The 21,481-nt window shown below is 34.8% G+C and overlaps 1 protein-coding gene across 8 annotated transcripts in view; it reads right to left on the bottom strand.

Moving 5' to 3' along the window:
* RYR3 (ryanodine receptor 3) overlaps positions 1-21,481 on the bottom strand; it is a 243,915-nt gene that overhangs the window by 138,338 nt on the left and 84,096 nt on the right. For all 8 annotated transcript variants that reach the window (XM_065064236.1, XM_065064235.1, XM_065064238.1 and 5 more), the window contains exons 12-19: positions 19,310-19,431; positions 15,479-15,647; positions 14,284-14,419; positions 12,600-12,695; positions 11,788-11,906; positions 9,257-9,390; positions 8,360-8,601; positions 4,395-4,587 (exon numbers count right to left, since the gene is read on the bottom strand). In XM_065064236.1, coding sequence (XP_064920308.1) covers positions 4,395-4,587; positions 8,360-8,601; positions 9,257-9,390; positions 11,788-11,906; positions 12,600-12,695; positions 14,284-14,419; positions 15,479-15,647; positions 19,310-19,431 — 1,211 coding nt within the window. The remainder of the gene's footprint in view (positions 1-4,394; positions 4,588-8,359; positions 8,602-9,256; positions 9,391-11,787; positions 11,907-12,599; positions 12,696-14,283; positions 14,420-15,478; positions 15,648-19,309; positions 19,432-21,481) is intronic.

Raw genomic sequence — 21,481 nt, 5'->3', positions numbered from 1 at the left:
GTGCCTTCTAAGTAACCACACTTTTCTGAATTTTTGACTCCATGTTTTTTGGAAACTGTGCTCAAAACTGATAAGAGTGACCAATGGAATGCTGAAGAAGCTCATGTTTAGATTTATTGCTATGACAGCTAAGAATTCTGATAACATCCCATAACTGCGAGGGGCGTGTTTGCCAGGAGGGGTGGACAGAACAGGTGACTAAAACTGACCGAGTATTCCATCCCATAATCGTCATACACCCTATATAAGATGGAGATCACAAGAGTCTCGGCCCTCTTTGACCATGGCTGGCATCTAAAGAGGACCCTCTCTGCGTGCCTGTCATCTATAGGCCTCAGGCCCTGCATCCCTGAAATTCAGTTTCCGGTTTGCTCTGAAGTCCTGCCCATGAATTCTGGGTGCCAGCCCTGCAGCTGCTGGAGCCGCCAGCTCCGCACACCCAGCTCCTGCTGCTGGAGTGATGCCAACTCCATATCAGACATTCAAGACTGGTTTTGTATATTTTGCATATATTCTCTATTTATCAGTAGCATTAGTAAAGCCTTTCAAACCTTCCAACTTGAGGTCTAAGTCTCTCTTCCTTCCTTCTTATCTTCCTTATCATCTTTCCAATTTAAGGAAAGGGTGGGCGGGAGTGTAAGGGGGTAACAGGGAGCATCTGCCACGGTTTATTGTTGCCTTGCTTTAAACCTTGACATCTCATTAAACCCCTGAAGTTTTCTCTTTCTCCTCAGATACATATTTTTAATATAAATCTAAGAGTATACCAGGAAAAATAACACAGACAAAAACAACCCAACTTCATAGTTTGGTCCTCATGTAGACAAACATTAGAGGTAAAAATCACAGAAAATTTAAAACAATTCTCATCTCTAGGAAACAAGCCATACATTTGTTGTGATGGGGTGACCAGAAGAAGTCTACAGCACTTCTTATTTACATTTCTAGAAATACCAGAACTAGCAGATCAACATATTTTATGGACAGTAAGAGACATTAATAATATAAAGGGAGGAGAAAAATTAAAACACGCAAATTTTCTCAAACAGGGTGTACATAAGTACAGGTCTGAAATAAGTACAGTATCTGAAATGGTTCACCATCCACAAGAAATATATTATTATTTATTACTTCCATTAAGCTTGAACTTTCTAATTTCATTTTAAAAATGCATAGTTTAAAATATTTGAATGACCCCAAGGCAGTTAGGAATTTGAGATTACAACCTTGAGCTTAGACCTCTCTTTAAGGCAAGCCTCCACACAGATCAAAATACTTTAAAAATAAAAAGAAAGTGAATTTTATTGTAATATGTAGAAGTCTAACTTTCTAGATAGACAACAGTCAAAGAAAGAATCAAATTGAAAAATCTCTGATGCACTTCTTGCCTTGCTGACCTCACCCCGGTAAACAGCCCCTTGCTCCTGCTGATTTGGTCAATTTTTCTTAGTGGCAGTAAACCACTCAGTCTCACCTGATCTTCATGATGCTCTCATTCCTTCCAAGACCTGATTTCGCCCAGCAGTATCTAAACATCCACACAGGCTATATCCTCCTGATGTTGCACATTCTTTTATAAACCTGAACACTTCAAGAAGCTGTGGCTTTTAATCTCATTTTAAATGTTCATATCTTTTGGTTTGAAAAACTTGTTTTAATTTGTCTGACCTTAGCCTTAAAAGGAACTCTCCTGAAAATCAAATATAAGATAACAAAAGGTTTGCAGTGAAAACTAACTGAAGATTCGTAAATGTTGGCTGATAAGGAAGTTAACTCAGTCCAACATGCAAAGGATCTTCTTAAAAGAATCTTCAACACAAACTAAATAATAATCTATTATTGATCTATTTTGTTTAGGATCCATAAGTCTTTGTTGGGAACACAAAGGATATGAGAGGTGATCTCATTAAACTGTAACCTGAAATAGCAACACAAAAGGATGTAACTTCAGTTTCAATCTTAGTTGCACAGTCAGAGTACATTAAACAGACTAGTGCATACAAGTAATTTACAGAGAAGGTATCAGGAAAGAAATGGCATAATACAACCATGTTTCAATACCTCAAGTTGTTTGCTTTAGGGTTTTGTTTGTTTGGTTATAGATTTGGGGTGGTTGTTTTTGTACTTTGTTTTGTTGTTTTTGTATTTTGGTTTGTTGTTGTTGGATTTGTTTGTTTCATTGTTTCTTTGACTTCCCCCCCCCCCCCCCAGTGTGACTTATTTCATAGTCTAGCCCCTTGGGCAGCTAGAACCTAATACAAGTAAATACATATTTTAGGTTACAGAATCAGAGCATAAAATGTATAGACAAACAAGGTATGTCTCCACTAACAACACAAGGAAGAGAACTGAAAGTCAGCCTCTCCTATATCAAAAGTTATCCAGCAGGTAGGTTTACCTTTGATTTTCTAGCACATAATATGTTTCAATTTTCCACAGACATTACTATTCACACTATTTCAAATACTTTATTACTTTATTACTGCATTTACACACTTTTTAAGAAGAGGTTAAATAAATATGAATATAAGAAAAATAAGACAAAAAAGAAAATGAATTCTCAATACAGATTTGCTGTTTAAATTCCTTGATTATTTGAAAGGCCATATGGTAGTACTACAAGCAGAGCTCATAGTACCACTGGTAGAAGGAGGAAAAAATCATAGATAGGGAAAAAACGCCTACAGCAGAAAAACAGAATAAGAGATAGTGTGGGTATGCAGGTGCTGACAAATATTTAAAGAGGAAAAACTGATGATGGAATGATGAAGCAGACCCAGAATCGGAGACTGAGAGTCACACCAAGCAGAGGAAAAGGAGATAAGCCACAACAAAAGTTCTGCCCAGTGCAGAACACTCTTCTCCACTCATGAACTCAGGATACCCATGTAATAATATTTCTCTGATATTAGCAGACACAGAAGATGATATATAACCTGTTACTGCCATCAGCTGCTATTAACTACAAAGGAAGATGCTCTCACAAAATGCACAAACTACATCAAATAAGAATGAAGAAAAATATACCCATTTAGACAGATTTTTTACAGAAAAATAATATTTTCCAAAGCTCTTGTACTAACGTAGCTACGTATAGTAGTACTGTCACTCCCAGAGAATAAACGAAGATCAATTTATTAAGCCCTTCCTAGGCCTCCTTTATTATGTTTGGTCCCTCATCCTCACCTGGGAGGTTCTTTTAAGCATGAGATGTTCAAAGTACTAAAATACTGATCAAAAAGTAACTAGTTATCTGATATACATCATCTCAGTGAAACAAAGATTTATTTTTTCTTAATTGCTAAATATATGAGCCATTTATAACCTGGGCTTTCTTCCACTTATGAAAGCTATATACTGCCTATTCTGGTCATAACAAACCTTCTTCTCTCAAAAATTACCATGTATAAGAGAAATCCTCCTTCAAATAAAAGACAGCCCTTTTCATCTTTTCACTCCTTCACCAAAATCTCTTACTCCACTTCTGATTACTTCTTCTAAATTTGGCAGTTTCTGGCAGCTATTGAGATGTAGACTGTTAGCATTCCTTCAAAGTGAAAAATTTTCATAACTTATCTGTATTATATACAGAAATCATGACCAGCCTACAAGAGAAAGAAAATTTTCAACCTTTCTTACCCAATAATTCTCATTGATTGTATTTCTTTCCTTCCTAAAATTGTTGCCTGTCAATACCAACAATAATGATGTTCTAATACAAACCAAATAGAAGTTAGTCATGTTATAACAGTCCAAAAGCTAGCCTGTTGCTTTTGTGTCAGCTATGTAATATTAACACAACTTTTTTGGTCACTTAAGTGACATCTGCAGAAGATTTTCTGAATTAATGAAAGGTAGGATAACAATAGAAACCTGAAAATGGTAAATTCAAATCTCAGTATTTTAGTTACAAAACAAGTAAGAAATGGGCAGTATTAGCAACAAGATTCCAAAACTGTTTCTTGTAATGTCTTTGTGTTTCGTACTGTAAATATAGTATCTTTCATGATGATACAGGCTTTTTACTTCCTATTGAGAAAGCCAGTGAGGGATTTAATCAGTGCCAAATGTGGTGCTGTGTTTCTAATGCGTTGGTTTTTTTTTTTCACTGATAATTGGAATGAGACAAAGTTAATTTCCCCTACGTCACCAAATACCCGTGAAATAATAATTTTCAGGCACTGTGACATGGTCAAATTGTTAACAGGGTCAACATTTCACCCTTCAGTCAAATCATCACCAAACAAATCAGTACTTCCCTACATCCCTCCCTCCCAGCTGCTGGCTGGTCAGAACTAAAACAACAAAACAGAACAAATCATACATGAATTTGGACAGTACTTTGTGCAACAAGACAGCGAAGATAACAACAACAAAAATTAAGTTGTACTTACTTTACACCTGCTGATAAGCTCACAACAGGGAAGAAAAATCCATCTGTACTGAAGTTCTCAAACATTCCTTGTACTGGTTGTCCATTAATACGGAATGAAATGCTGGGTACACCTAAATCCAAGCAGCAGCTAACCACATCATCAGATGCTAATAAATGCTGATTGACAGATGCTACAGCTCTGGGTACTCGACCTAGGATAAACGTATTCAGTAATCAGAAGCTTTCACCAGACTCTCACAGGTTTAAAAATTAAATTATTTCCTCAAAAACACCATCACGTTTTTTGTTTGGAGTCATGAAGGCATGCTCTTGTCTTCATCTGTTTTATGAATGGTTCTGCTTTTAGAGACAGCCAGTGAGTCAACATTCTTCAAACTGATATGTTGATATGTGGCAGCAAAGTACATAAACTGAGCAAGTCACTTGAGACCTCTGACACTGCGAGACAGAACATGATCAGCTGAAATCACGCAAGCTCACCCAGTAGCCTGATGCAAGAGTTCTGACGCACAGTAAATTATGTCCTCTTTATAAAGCTAACTATGATATACACTTTTTTTTTTTTCTTTAGTTGTTTGCAAAATACCAGATTCACATAACTGTGAGTACTCAATAGTGAGACAGTGGAAAAGGTTGCCCAGAGAGTTTGTGGATGCCCCATCCCTGGAAGTGTCAGGCTGGATGGGTCTTGGAGCAACCTGGTCTAGTGGAAGGTGTCCATGTCCATGGCAGGGGGGTTGGACTACATGATCTTTAAAGGTCCCTTCCAATCCAAACCATTCTGTGATTATGTAATTCTCCTGGAGCTGTGATTATGACCAATATCTGGATTTACAGTATCACAAGGCAGAATGGATCGAGGATTTAATGGGCCAGGTGTTCTTTATCAACTACAGCCACATACTAAACAGAGGGAGCTTCATTTTCCCTACCTGAGAAGGTGGAGCCTTGCAGCCATGCACAGGACTCAGCAATTATGTTGACAACTAGAGATAATATATTTGAAGTAATCTTACTCTACACATTTACAGATAACTGCAGCTTTTCAATTTCATATGATTATCTGAGTATATTTTTAGCCAAGAAATATCTATCCAAAATTTCTTTCAAAACAATACCTTTAAAAACATTGCATTTTAACTGTAAGGCAAGTCTCATGAAGCAGATAAGCACTGTGACAAATTATTGTGTTTGGAACTTCCTAAGAAGAAGTCAGCTGCTCAGGACAGTTTAGGCACTCTGAATTTTCCCTTACTGCAGGAGATGAGATTTAAGAGACTTTCCAGCACTGTATTTCTGAGGCTCAAACAGTGTTTAACTTTGTAATAATGATTTACTAAGCTGCTTCGAGTTGAGTATGCTACAGATGTCTCCCAGTGAACTCCCAAAAATCATTATTTCTCTCATTTGAGAATTGTTCAGTAATGCTGAATAAAAAAATTGAATTCTGTGTATGCACACATACACACAGGTATTTTATATAGAAAATCTTATGCTAGAATGATGCTAATATAATTGAAAAGTCAAACACATCCTAATTAGGAAGTGTTAGGATTAAGGCCACAGAATCTAATTCAGCATATTTTTGTACAGTGTATTCACAACACACGTTTCAATTACATGGCCCCACTCTATTCTTTTCTGAGCAATTAAAGAGTACTTAGCTGTATACAGCATTTCAAGGAACTAAGAAATATAAGGAATATACTGTATACAAGTGAAACCTGGAAGGGAAATTAGCATGCTACTCATTATTAAAGACTGTACATACAAGGACTGAAAAAATGTCTGGTTTTCCCCATACTTCTAATGTTCATGAATAGCTACACGCTCAAGGAACAAACCCAGTAAATTAAGGCAGTTCTATAGAGAGTGCTGATACTGAAGTTTATTCTAAGTCTTTTGAACAAATTTTAAAAGACTTTTACAGGAAACATAGAAAGCTAAAGTCCTGGTGAAACAGCTTGTTATAAAATGTTCTTTACAACAAAATGTTACATTCCTAACTCAATATTTGAACATTTCAGAGAAAATGTGTCCAGAAATGTCTAACTTTGGAAAAAAATGTCTACATCTCATTCCAGAAAATGAAGTCAGTTTTCAACTCAGTTCTGTCTTGAGGCAGAGACCCAGCTAATACAATCTGCTATCAAATAACTAATGATTAACAAAGGTATAAGCCAGAGAAAACAACAATTTTAGACCATATTAACACAATGTTTCATCCATATTCTTAACAAAATCTTCCGTGTGAATGGAAGACCTTCACCAATTAAGACAGATTGTTACACATTTTAGGTACAAAACCTAATTGTTAGAGGTCTGTGTTAAATATTTAGGTAAGTAGAATACACATGCAAAATCTTCTAGAAATTTTAGCAACTGTTTCACTTCCTACTACTTTTCTTTCCCCTGTCATTACATATTGATAGTTTGATTAACAATGACGTTACAAAAATAGCAGATGATGTAATTAAGGAAATACAACTAATTAATAAATATTTTCTTATTTTATAGCCCTACACATTATTTCTTCTCTGAAATCTTCTTTCTTTAGAGAGCATTTAGGAACTTTAAGAAAGTAAAAACATCAACATTTCCTGGGTTGCAATTTGATTCTTACAATTAGCCCACAGCACCTTGCTGCTTGTTTCTATAGGAACACACATTGACACGGTCAAAAGGTATTCTGCTGCGACAAACCTGACTGTTTACAGAAAGGATATTCAAGTTCCCCTTCCCTGAATATAGTACTAGGGGAGGAATAAATACACACACACACCAAAAAAAAAACCCAAACAGCCTCAGTTATAGCCCCAAAGCCACTTTCCAGCTAATTGTGCACCCACAGGGCTCTCACTAAGCCCTCTCCAAAGCATCCTAATCAGCTTGTTCTGTTTTCCCCATTTTCCTCAGTGGTTATTCTTTGTAACACAGGCATTATTACAAAACTTATTTGAACTGCAACACTTCAGATGAGCCCTCCTCTAATCTCCTTTGACCCTCCTAGAGCTCTTACTCAAATCTATCTAACTGCATGGGTGCTGACTTCCACTTTTGTGTTAACTCAGCCCACTAACATCTTCAATTTGCTTGAATGAAGAATGGGTAATAAGACCACAAGTTTATCGTCACCGATCCTTAAGTGACCACAAAATATGCATTTGCTGGCATCCATTAGCTCCCTTCTTTATAAACTGCAAGTTTAGCCAATTCACTGCAGTACTGATAAAGTCTCCTAGATCACTATACAAAGAAGCATTCCTAGAAAAATTCCATTTTTCTGATAAGCCTATTTTAGAAAATAGGCTTAGAAAATTCTAAATAACTTCCTGATATCCTGGAGTTTCAAATGTAGCTCATTAGAAAATAATACGAAAAATATTTTTCCAAACAGCTAGGCAACTACATGTTTTCAGTTTGATAATATATCACAGAAATTTACATTCTAAAATCAACCAAAGTTGATAATAGGGTAGCAATTCTGATTTCTAATTGCCAAAATTATCCTTTATGAAATAATTTATCAAAATTTAAATGCAATTTATTAAACCTATCAATAAGTGTGAGCATTAAAATGACATTTTACTTCAACTGTAGGTACAAAGTGAAAGAATACTGCAAATGTAGATCCATATCCAGTGAATTTGTCTGAGATCAAAATATCCACTGATTTTGAAAAAACAGACGTAGGTCAGTATCGATCTATATCTGGAAATTGCCATTTTTTGATCAAAATCATGAAAATAGAAGCTATCTGCTAAGAAGCCTAATTGGTATAATTCAATATTGACTAAAATCTCAGGAAAGAAGCCTGATCTGAAATTCTAAATAACTTCCTGATATCCTGGAGTTTCAAATGTAGCTCACCATAAAATAGCATCCTATATACATATAGGTTCTGAGGGTAAAGGTAGGTAACTCCCAAATGTAAAAATAAGTGGAAGTGAACAATGTTCTTACCAGACCACAGATGAAGGCCATCAAAACCGTAAGAGTACAGGTCATCACCAACACCATTGCCTCCCCATCCTTCTCCACCTCCAGGATAAGGGGCATAACCTGAAGTGGAGGCCCATCCAACTCGTAAATGGGTTGGTTCTGCCGTCAAGAATGGCTCAACTTGATCAATTATTAACTCGAAGTACCACTTCTTGTATTGTGCAGATCCCTCAGCCACACCCAAAAATATGTTTGGCCTTATGCTAAAAAAAGATGTAAGCCAGTTAGTGTAAAACATTAAATGCAATATATGAATTATATTGCTGTATGATAGCCAAATAAACTTTGCAAACACAATAAGAGTGTAGATGTCCACATTTTGCTTCTGATATTTAAAAGAGAGACCCATTTTATGACTTCATAAATCTGACTTTTATAAATCTGCTGTAGAATCACCTTCTAAGGTACAGGTTCCGTGCTTTAAAATATAGTCAAACGAGGAATAACATCATCATTTCCTAAATGTTTTTTGTTTTGTTTTGTTTTGTTTTTTTTAACAGGAGTAAGACTGCCAGGAAATTAAATCCCTCTTAAAGCACCCAGGTACTTTACAGTATATTTACATACTCTGTAATAATCATTACGTAAAGCCATGCTCTGTTTTGAATGAGAAAGAAGCAACAACTTTAATCTTTCTATTTCAGAACAGACTTTATTATTATCTAGCCATTTCTATTTGAACACAGTTTCCATTACAACTGCAGCGTTCTTTACAGCACTTAATATATAAACACTTCCTAAGGTGTACCTCTCAATATTGAAAGCTATGGAACATCTCTTAGGTATTTTTTTCAATTAATTATTGAAGACATGTAAGATCAGTTTTTTCTAACATAACAATAAAACATGTCACTATACCTTGTCACATCATTAATCAAACGTGTTTGCAAGAGTAAGTCTCTTCTAGGCAGTAGATTGTCACAGATCAAATTTTGATTGGCACGAACTGCAACTCCATTACAGACACAGAGAGAGCAAAGTACATCAAGAACCTTCAATGAAAAAAAAAAACAAAAGAAAGGCAGCTGCATATATTAATTTACATTCAGAATAGATCTCAAGGAAAGAATAAATACAAACTAGCATTGTTTTCTAAATACTTTTCACATTTATGGACCGAGTATAGTCTGTACTACTGATAGAACATATCAAATATTCATAGAACACAAACTCAGAACACAGAATTTGCAAAATGCCCCAAAAAAGCTTTCCTTTGAGATTCCTTATTCTTATTTCTACTGGAATAAAAGAAAAGCTAGAACAGCTGTATGTCAACTCTTCACAATTTTTTAATTAAATCTCATTAACAATTCGAAATGTAAAAGGAAATTGTTTGAGAAATTTACTGCAACCCAAAAACTTTCTGAGCAAAATTAGTTTTCAATTCCCAACTGCAACTCCCAGACTATTTATGAATCTGTTCTGAAAGCATGTTTTCAATATGAAAAGCAATTCATTTATTTTTTAAATGAAAAACATTTAAAAGAAATCACTACAAAGCAAAACAGAATTTCAGAAAGTTGGTGGGTTTTTTTGTCACAGCCTGAAAAGTGAAAGAAATTGACATTATTCTCCCACAGATTATCAGAGCAAAAGATTTTCAAAGAGAGAACACGGTAACACAGTGTTGTTTAATGCTGAGGGACATAGCTGCAGACTTTCATAAAGAAAAAAAAGGAGCTTAAAGATGCACTTGAGTTCTGACAATCACTGAGCAATGAGCCCAAATGATTTAAACTCTTACAGGCCATCTCCAAGACAAAGCACCATCTTAACACTGTTGATTACAAATTAGGAAACTCATACAACACAAGGAGCAGCAGAACAGAACATTTATTTTAGCCACTCCTGTTCTCTGCTCAGTGAATTAGTGCAAAACCACCCTCAACAGCAGTTTAAGCTAATGTATTGCAAACTTTGCTATGTCCTAGCCCATGCACTTTCCATTCTACCATCTCTCTCATTGGGCAGAAGCAGAAGTATAGAGGTAGTAACTTAAATAACTGCACAAACTCTGACCAGTTACAAAGTGTCTTAATAACAGTAATGAAAACCAGCAACTCAGATTTTATATATAAACTGTTTAAATAATCTTTATTCACTCGTTGACCGTATTTCTAATACAAGGCTTTCCATAAAAAAAAAAACTTCCTTCAAATCAATAATTTCCAATACAATTTTGGTTAATAAGATCAGTGTTTCTTATTTCCTAAATCACAACAGAATTTCTAATCTGCAGAAGAACAAGATATACTGTTTCTAGATAAATAATTCATTACATCACATTACTTCATTACTTGCTGACGTTAGTTAAAGACATTACAAATGGAAATGTGCAAATCCGTTAACCAGTCTAACTCTTCCTCTGTATACAGTATTTCCCTTTTCTGCTTTATGTTCTCACTATGATTTCTACACCAAGATGCTCTAGTTGAAAGGTTCTCTCTGCAGGTGACTGGCACCATACAGTCATCTTGCAAACAGCTAAAAATAGTCAGCTAAACTTATCACTGTAATTGCACATTTTTAATGTTTACTTTTATCCGTTCATACTCCTTAACCATGCTTAAAAATAGTCGTCTTGTTTCCCGTATCTGTAGTTGGTTGGGTTTCCACATTACTTTCTCCTGTAAATCAGTAACTTCAACTCACTAAAACTATCTCTGTTCTTCTTTCAGGTTATAAGTCTCCCAAATAAAATTTGAATTGAAGAAGGAAACTCACACTAGAAAATCACACATAAAACTATATTCTCCTCTGTGTTGTGACGTCATCCTGATCACAGCCAGAAACTGTTCAGCTTCTTCTGTCATAACAAATTGCAAATTGATGCCTAAATTAATTCCCACCATTATTTCTTCTGCTGCAACTCAATTAGTTTTGTTTTGTTTTCTTTTTTCTTTTTCTGAACACCTGTGTTTTTAGATATTTGGGTTATTTTTCCAATGTCTCATTTTATTTTTTTCTTTTTGCTACTATTATTATTACTCAAGTTATGATTGACTGTGTAGGATTTAGTTCACTGCTTCTGTAGAACCCAGCATCACAAAGGAAGCTACTTTGTTCACATGCTTGTAGCCACCAGAATGTTTCATTTTCTCAGTAAATCCAAAGTTCTGAGTGGTTATCAATATTTCTTATACAATTTGCCTGCCATACATACTTGCTCTGTTTGAAAGTGAAAAGTAATTATATGTTACACATTTTTTTAATCCCAACAAAGCCATTTTTCAGATGTATTTGAAGGTTATTTTATTCCATTAAAGGTACTAGAATTTCCATGTAGATATTGCTCTAGGTTGGTTTTGTTTGTTTTTTGTTTGTTTGTTTTCCACTTTCCACAAATGACTGAAGGATTATCAATACATCCTCAGTTTTTCCAAAAATACCTTGTAATTGCGCCCGTGTTTATCCAACAACGAAATAATGGATTTGATGTGCTCCTCAGATATTGTATTTAAAGCTTCTGGGCTTTCAATCAAGATGCAGTGCAACACTTCCAAAATACCTGTTTGAAGGCCACAGAAATAATGTCACTACATCATTTGTGCAACTGAACACAATCTAAAAGCTCAGTAAATAACAGTATATTAAGAGACGCTATATTTTCTCCAGCCTAAAAAGAGAATGAAAACACTTTTAAAGAGTATGGATATGACTATGACATGAACCACATTGGACATAAATGCATTATTAAGCTGTTAATTCCTTTCTTCTGAAAATAGCCACAATTTTAAAACCACTTGAGAAAAATGCAAGTTTAGCTTGTTTTCAATGAGAGAGATAGAGGTTTTATTAGGGAGTACTGTATAGTATTTAAATATTTTGTTGAATACCCGATCATGAAAAAGAAAATTCTCTCTCTCTGTTATTTGTACTTGTGTTCACAAACAACACAGTGATATCCAATAGCAATGGGACAGTAGTCTTGATACTGTTTGACCCAATCCGTTTATTCACCAAAGCCACGTTCAACACTGATTGGCTGTGGTATTGCATGTACCAAATATACAGAACCAAAAAATACCACAAAAATAGCTGTTTAAATGTAATGCTTTCCTTGATTAAAAAACAAAAAATGCAGGGTATTTGTTTTCTAACACATATTGTTTTCAAGGAACACTGCTCTGACATTTATAATGTAAGACAGCTGTGCATGGTATATTAATAGTTAATTCACATTGATAAAAGTGAGCCTCACCTGAGGAAGATTCTAATCTGTCCAATTTACTTATTAGCCAATCCAGGTTACTGGAAAACTGAGTACAATTGTTTCTGTTGCCACGAATGAGAGCAGCTGAAAAAAAACCCACAAGGTATAATTTTATAGGTGATTTCCTTTTTAAATTACCAATGCTAATCATATATATTTTAACACAGTTTTTATAACAACTTCACAAAAAAACAAACAGACAAATCCTAAATACACATGTTACGGTAATAATTAAGATTTTCATTAACTCAAATATCAGCAACTTACATAGTTTCTAAAGAGCATGCAGTTTTTGAAGTTGACGGGAGTCTACTAATTAAACAAGAATTTCAGAAAAAAAATGTGGTTTGCTTGTGTTTTATTTTATTGTTAAATTTAAATAGAAATAATCCACCACTCTTGTTAGATGCAAATTTCAAGCACAGTCATGATCAAGAGGCTGAAATACTTCTTTTTCTACTTATTCCTACCAATGAGCAGGTAGATAATTTGCAGAAGTTTAAGCTCATTTGCAGGTTAAGCGCTACTCTTTATCTCTACATTCTGATTTAAACACGTTCTACAATGGATAGCTTTTTAGTCTTCTCCAGTGCAGAACACAATGTTATTTGACTGCACATTGACAGCTCATCAGCATCCAAGTATTTCAAGCAATGCTGATTTTCTTTCTTCCAGAAATCATTACTGAGCACAGGGGAAAAAAAAGTCTTTTGTATACAGTGTGTTCAACGCGTGTCTGTTGAAGAAAATCAATACAAAAATCTGAAAAGGCCTGCAGAGCACTAAAGAGTTGTTTTTGTTGTGGTTTGGTTTTTCTTTAATCCTACTTTTCTTTAAACTCTGTACCAAAATATAGACAATGGTATCTCATTACTTCCTAAAGCAATGAGAAAATTTCACCAAAATCATCTGCATGTCTGTGCTATCTGAGTAACCTCCTGCTTCAAAGTACTACCCCTGGTTTGTTTTATCCTTGTTTTAACTCTTGACTTGTGTATTTTACTGTGGTGTGGGACTAATTTCCCCTGTAATGAAATTAGAGTGTATTTAAACTGCATTAAAAGACAGAATTCTCCTATATGAGGAATTATGCAACTCAGGTGATCAAATTAGTGATTTAAAGAAATACACGTATACATATTTCTCCTACTCTGTAATTTTGGCCATACAACACATTAGCAGTTTGCTGTAGAAAGCATGGCACTGAAACTTAAAAAATAAATCTCTTTTTTTTCTGTTTATGCAATTATTTTTATTAACATACAAATCTAAGCCTCAAGTGACAAACATGAATTCAGCAGACCTATGAATTCTGACTATTACTTTCGGACTTCTCTTCAGCTTTATATATAGAGACTGCTTTCCAGTTTTTCTAGTTTTTAAAATAATAATTTACACTTATTTGCACACCACAGGTGTATTTAAATTTTTAAAAATGCATTTGGCATGCTGCACCAATCTTTTCCATAGTTGAGATTTGTTTTTCTGGTGTATAATTTCTCAATAAACTCTGTTCTCTGTAATAGATATCTGTAAATATATGGAAGAAATTCTGTAGTTTACATGACAGAATGAATAACACACAGCCTATTCTTTAGTGGTAAAGCAGCAAGTAGAATATAAAGAATACATATCCTGTCTTATTACATTAGTAGATTACTGAAGAACTTACCTAACAATTTGTAAAGAAGATTCAAAATTTCTTTCCATGCTGTACCATTTTCATCTCTTGCAACTCCTGCAAAATGAGCTGCACTGTTGTAGTCATTTAAGCGATCAATACAATTCAAAACTAGTGCCAGCATTCCCTAAACACAGATGACAGAGAGGAAAGCCAGCTGTACATGAAAAAGTATTTCTTGTTGTCCTCTTAAAAGATTTTTTCCTGTGTATACTTAAAACCTGCATCATCTTTGATATTAAAAAAAGACAAAAAAAAAAAATGAAAAGAAAAGACCACACCTATTGTGCTTACCAGATTTGAATATGTATTTTTGTATATCAGAATCATCCATTTTAGAGAATGACTCAGTACTTTTCCTAACTCAGCTAAGTATCATAAAAAGAAAGGAATAAACAAAGCTGACAGTAATGGCTTTTATAATTTTTGTGAACAAAATTTTTTTTTTTTTTTACATAAAATCTTCCTTATGTAGGAAAACACCCCCCACACTTGAAATCTATACACAAAGGAATTTTTGTTGATTAATAAGGTGGAAATTTTACTATCCAATTAAATATCTGTAAAACAAACAAGTTCAAATAATAGAACAGATTTCTAACTTCAGTTTGATTGTAGACTAAAATGGTATTGAAAACCTGGAAGCAATCCAAACATGACTAAAAACATTGTAAAGTATATTTCCTATTTATACAGAAACATAGTTATTCCATTTTCAGAAAGGAGTAATTCTACTACACAATACTAGCATTCTTCCAGTTTCTAGAGAAAAAAGTTCCTGTTTCACATCCTGGGGCACACAAGACATCAGAAATAACATCTGTAATTGATCTAAGTTTTATAACTTCATAGAGAGAAAGGAAATTTCTTGTCAAAACTGTTTCTTTTAAAAAGGACATCTGTTTAAAGATGGTCAGAAATATTAAGACTGAATTTTGTAAGAGAGAGCTTGTGCCCTTTAACAAGTGTGGAAGTGAAAAATACGTCACAGCAAGTTATCCTATGGCATTACAGTCTATATTATATATATATATATATATATATATATACACACACATTTCAGTTATGGAACTCTATACTATATAAGAAATCATATGCACACATCTAGATGATATTTAGGTTCTTCTTAATGTTTGTGGCATGATAGACTTAAAATTGAAATAATATAAAATTTCCCCCTCTGTACCTCTTCTTTGAATAGATTTTGTCTGTTTTTGAGTGAGCGAAGCTTGTTTTGTTTATCTTCATGATCCAGGTCTTCTTTGGGAAGCTGGAAGTAAGTAATCAGGTCTTGCAGAGTCTGAGCCATCTCCTCAACAGGCAGGGCAGAGGGTGATAGTGTTCTGTTGTTTCCACTATGTAAAACAACAATGAGAAAGACTGGCAGCGTTATTCATTTTCACACTGTAATTTACAGTATTATGTAGCAGCCTATTTTCTGCTGGTATCTAAATCAAGTCTTTTTATACATATGACATATGTACATGAGCAACAGCTAATGTGAATTGCAAATCATTCAAACATCTATTGTTTGGGTGTCAAGTGCTCAGAGGTTCCTGAAGTGGGAAAAAGAAAAAAAAAAAAAGAGCAGAAAAAACAATGTAAGTCAGCAAAAATATGAGACAGATAAGTCCTTTCCCACAGTAACTCATTTTTTTGTTTAGGTATTTTATATCCTATTGATGATACAGGCATAATGTACAGATGGACTAAAATAGTAGCGGTTATTGAGTCTTTGAGACAAAAACCACAAGAATAACAGGTAATTTTAACTGGCAAGTAGGCCATCTGTATCAACTCTATATAGGAACTAAAGAAGGGTAGAATTTGAAAATACAAAGCATTTCAAGGAATCTCAGTTTTAAGTAAAATAATGTCCCCGTCCTGTTAAAACATTTGGGTGACAACCAAATTTTTTCAAGGTCTGACTCACTACTATAAATAACATAATCTAGGAGGAGCTGATTGCTGGCAGAAGTTGCTTTGTTTTTATATCCTCAGCACTAGAAACACAAAGGTTTAGTGTAGTCACTGGTGATACTGAAGAAGTGATGTTTTAAATGCAGCTTCTATGGAAGCCAATTCTTAATTATAAACTTATTTTTTAATTTTTTCATCTATTAGACAGTAATGAAAGGATGACCACTTGATCATCATAACAAGTACTCTGTCAAGGACTACGAAAAGAGTTTGCTCAGTACCATGTACATTCTTAACAATTTTATTGTGTATTTCTATACATCGATCTCAGCAATTAGAAATTAATATACATTGGCACAAAATTGTATTTTACCCTAAAAATCTTCAGACAAAAACATATAGTGAAGGAAACACAGAACTTTGACTGAACTGAAGATCTTTCTCTAGCTGATTGTTAAAGAGCTATTATCCTGTAAGTTTAGCAATGTAAGATAACTGCCATGAACAATTCACTCTAAAGAATGAGGGAAGGGAAGGGGAACAAAAGTAACAAATAAAATAGTATAATAAGATTGTTTTCCAAAATGCCACATATTTTCAAACTAACATAGCTAAAGGTATTGTTCAAAAAGTCAAACGCAACCACATACCTAAGACAGTTCTCCTGATACTTCTCTTCACTATCTGAATACTAAAGCCCTCAGCAGAATAATCAGTATAGAATTATTTCCATGTGAAGTCTTAAACTTACTGGTAATAAAGGCCTGTCAAAACTAAGCTAAATTGATAAGTGACAGAAAAGATTCTGAACAATTGTGTACAAACAGATACACCAGATGATATGCAGCAGAAGAACAAAACTTTTTAAACACAACTTATACTTCAAGAGGACAGGAAAAATTTAAGCTGAGGTGAGCGCATAAATATGGTGAAAGCAAGCCAAATTTTCATTTAGAAAACCTATTTCATAAATAATATTGTTTAAATACAGGCTTGAATTCAGACAACCAAACTAGGGATTAAATGTGACAAATGTATTTCATGTTCATTTCATGTTCATTTTGTCAATAGTTCATGAAGATTCAACATATCTTGAGGACACATGGCTCTTCAGTCAGTTACATACCAATAGAGATAAACTGCTTTAAGTTATATTCATGTCCAACACTTTTGTTTTCCTATTGGCAGAGATTGTATTGTTCAATAAAAACAAAGGTATTATCTTGCCACATGCGTAGCAAAGACATCAGGCAACTACTTACCACATACAACTCTTTATGTAGCCTTTTCAATAAATCAAGATTATGACAAAGCCAGTCTGGTGTCATATTAAATTTTTTAATTTCCCTGACTTTCTAATATCCTTTGTAGTACTGACTCCATGCTTAGAGTACTCATATGTTGCATGTTTCACAATGCCCAAGTATCCAAGGGCTTTGGTGTTCTGATATATGGAAACAGCTGTAACTGTTTCCATATTAGTTTTTGAGTTCTGTTGCACAGTTAGTGGAACATCCCAATCCCAGATAATTCTTATTGAACTGTAATTACTAACTGCATTGCCCTCTAGTACAGCAAAGATTTGGAAGATAAATACTATTATAATCTAAAGTCTTAGAATCACAACTTGTGTTATTCCTTATAATCAGATACAGTCATCATGTCTCTCCTGAGATGCTGTTACTGTCTCTGAATATCCATAAATACATACCACTGCAAATAAACATGTTGGTTAAACAGGAAATTTAAGAATGCTCAAGTTATAATTTAGCTGAGAAAAAGAAGTTGTTACTTTCTCAGCTTACAGTTAGCCTTCTGCCCTAATTGTTGTAACTGCACATAATATGTTATCATACAATCACATGGTTTGAGTTTAAAATTAACTTCAAAGCTAGTCCAACTCCCCTGCAATAAGCAGGGACATTTTCAACTACATCAAGTTGCTCAGAGCCCCACCCAGCCTGTTCTCACAGGAGAGGTGTTCTATCCTTCTTATCACTTTGCGGCCTCTTCTGTCCCCTCTTCAACAGGTCCATGTCTTTCCTGTGCTGAGGGCTCCAGAGCTAGACACAGGACTCCAGGTGGGGTCTCACCAGAAGAGAGCAGAGGGGCAGAATCACTTCCCTCGACCTGCTGGCCATGGTCCTTTTGATGCAGCCCAGGATGTGTTTGGCATTCTGGGCTGCAAGTGCATATTGCCAGTTCATGTCCAGTTTTTCATTCACCAGCACCCCCAAGTCGTTCTCAGCAGGGCTGTTCTCAATCCCCCAGCCTGTACTGATACCAGGGGTTGCCCTGATGCAGGTGCAGGACCGTGCACTTGGCCTTGTTGAACCTCATGAAGTTCACATGGGCCCACGTCTCAAGCTTGTCCAGGTCCCTCTGGTGTGTCAACTGTTATACTGCATTCAGTTCACCACAGGGGACTGGATCTTTAAATATTCCAGATATGATCAGAGAGATGACAGAGAAGCAGGAGGATCAACAACATGGGTGATTAAAAATACACAGCTAAAATGTTGCAGTCCAGATTTTGAAGACAACAAATTGGTATTCCCCTCCAAGACCTACAGAGGTCTATTTTGCTCTTCCTTTTTTTTTTTTTTTTTTGGTGGACTTGGCACTGCTGTGGTTTACCCACACATTTTTTATCTAAACAGTATTAGACAGTGATATTTCTTTCAATTAGTTTGACAAATTTCAGTAGAGTTAACTATAATATTTGGTCTACCACAAAAAAAAAAAAATAGGAACCCTTTCATTAATATTGTGAAGTTCTAGCTACTGTAGAGTACATACCAATGGAGTTACACTTTGATCATTTAGCATATTTTCTTCAACGTGGATTATGATCTAGTTTGTTTCTGGCTTCAAAGTATTAGATTTCATGTAAATAAATAAGTTGTTTTATCTATTTAATGACATCAGTTATCAAAATGGCAAACATAAGTCAGTAAAAATACATTGCAGATAGCTTCTAAATACAAATACTTGAATGCAGGAAATATGGATTTTGTTAGAGAAATTCTTATTTTAGAATACTTTAAAAACAAATTGAGAAACAAAAAACTATTGTGTGTAAGATGGTAACAAGTACCTTATAAACTGGCTGAATAAGCTTGTAGTATTGCGAATAATTCGAGCAGCCTGGGATTCCTCGTGCTGACATCTTTGTAAGGTTAGACCATCATCCATATGGCCTTCTTGGTGTAATATAACCTATTGAAATTATCACAATAATTACTTAAAAAACCTTTGTGCTTTTAAATATTTTGTAACTTATTTCAATATTGCACTGAAAACAGTAATTGCATATATACTGAGCTACTAGTTGTTAATCACTTTATCTGAACACCTGTTTATTAGTTAATTACAAATTTCTCAGTCTCACATAAAAGTTAACCAGAGAAAACATTTTAATTTACCTTTATTCTCCTGAAATTTATTAAACTGATAGGCTTATCAAATATTTTCCAGCTTTCTGTCAGGGAAAGATGATCTTCACTATCTTAAGCATCATTTACTAAAGGATTCACACACAAAAAGACTACTGACAAGAAAATCAAGCTGAAGTGAAAAACAACATAAAAACTACAATGGGGCTAAGGGAGCAAAACCATTTATGAGTAACTTCTGATTCACTTAACTATTGTCTACACAGTAGGTTGGATTCTCATTAGAATCAGATGTGAACATCATAGGAACTTCAAGCAGTAGAAGAGATCCTTTGTTGGGTTTTTAAATTTTCTCCTTAGATAAATACCCAATTTCACAAAAAGCCAGCATAATATTTAGGTATCTTGATCATTTTGGGTCATTAAAATTCAACAGCACTTCTTTAAGAATTAAATGTGACTTATCCTGCTGCTTCACCTAAGACTGAATTCTCCACTGAAAAATGTATTCTTTTAGTTCTAAAATTTTGCTGTCCAACTTCCCAGTTAGCTGAGTAATTGTGTAGGCACTGAATAGTTAACAAACAACGTTATACAAGTGGTTATTGCCGCAAACGGGAAGATTGTTTGCCAACAACTTTTTGTACATACTGACATATAGGTCTATCAAAGCTTTGGAAAGTGATGGTTTTTTGTACAGGGCAGGATCCAAAGTACACATGTGCTCTGTTCCTTCCAAGATGCTGACGAAGTACTTCTAAAAGAGGTGTACCTCATCCTATGAGTTTATCTGGACCCTAGAATCCATGGAAATAGGATGCAGAAGACTAGGAAAACACTTTTCAATTAGTGTACTGAAAATATTGCCTGAAAGACTAGTTTATGTATTAGTCTTCTTTCCACTTTGTTTAAGTCCTTTATACAGAGTCACACTGTGGTTGAAATGTCACAAAATGTTTCCACAAAGAAACGTGCCAAGGTCTCTTAACTGAACCACTGAACTGCTCTTCCTGTCACAAAACAACTAAGAAAACATTTGACAATCAGATAATATTTCCTCAGACTGTTTCATGTAGCTCCAAATTTTGGTGCTACAGGAATGATACAGGAACTAAAATATTTGACAGACAGGATATTAAAACTGCCATGCCTTGCAAAGTAATTGCACCTTAACCATTGTGTACCAGATATGAACGCTTCTCCCTAAGTAAGCAGTGGATAAGGAACAGACAAGTCTTTAAGAGGGACTTAATCTTCTCTATTTCTCTGACAAAAACAAACCAAACCAAACAGACAAACAAAACCCAAAAAGTCCACAACCAAATCAAACAAAAAAAACCTACCAACCAAATACAAACAAAACAAAAAACCCCAAATAAACAAAAAAACTCCAACCAATCAAACAAAAAACCCACAACAACAACAACAACAACAACAAAACAACCAACACCAACAACTAAATCATCCAGAAACACCACAACAACAGGAAAGTGCTATTTAGAACTCCAGTAAGTAGATCACGACCAGAAGCACCCAGCACCAGCATGTGGCACTGCCTTGGTTGCTGAAGTAAAGCTGGGCATTGGAATTGACCATCATGCTGAGTAATGGTCCAGGACATTAATTCAAATCATGTAGCATGTTTCTCTGTTCTCTGAGCTCCAGCATTTTCGAGCTCTGCAGGAGTTCATAACCCCAGAGCTATGAAAGCACAGAGGCAAGCTCTCAAACTGAAAGTATGGGCATCCATCACTTGTTCTGGATGGTTGAGGAATATCGAATAGAAAACTGATGTAAACATCACCACTACCTGGCGAAGTCTTGAACTTTTAGTTACCAAGATCTTAGAGAGAGATACAACAGATCAGAATTCT

Source organism: Columba livia, chromosome 5 (assembly GCF_036013475.1).
Source record: "Columba livia isolate bColLiv1 breed racing homer chromosome 5, bColLiv1.pat.W.v2, whole genome shotgun sequence".
Lineage (NCBI taxonomy): Eukaryota > Metazoa > Chordata > Aves > Columbiformes > Columbidae > Columba > Columba livia.
This window is presented reverse-complemented; position numbering and strand designations above follow the sequence as displayed.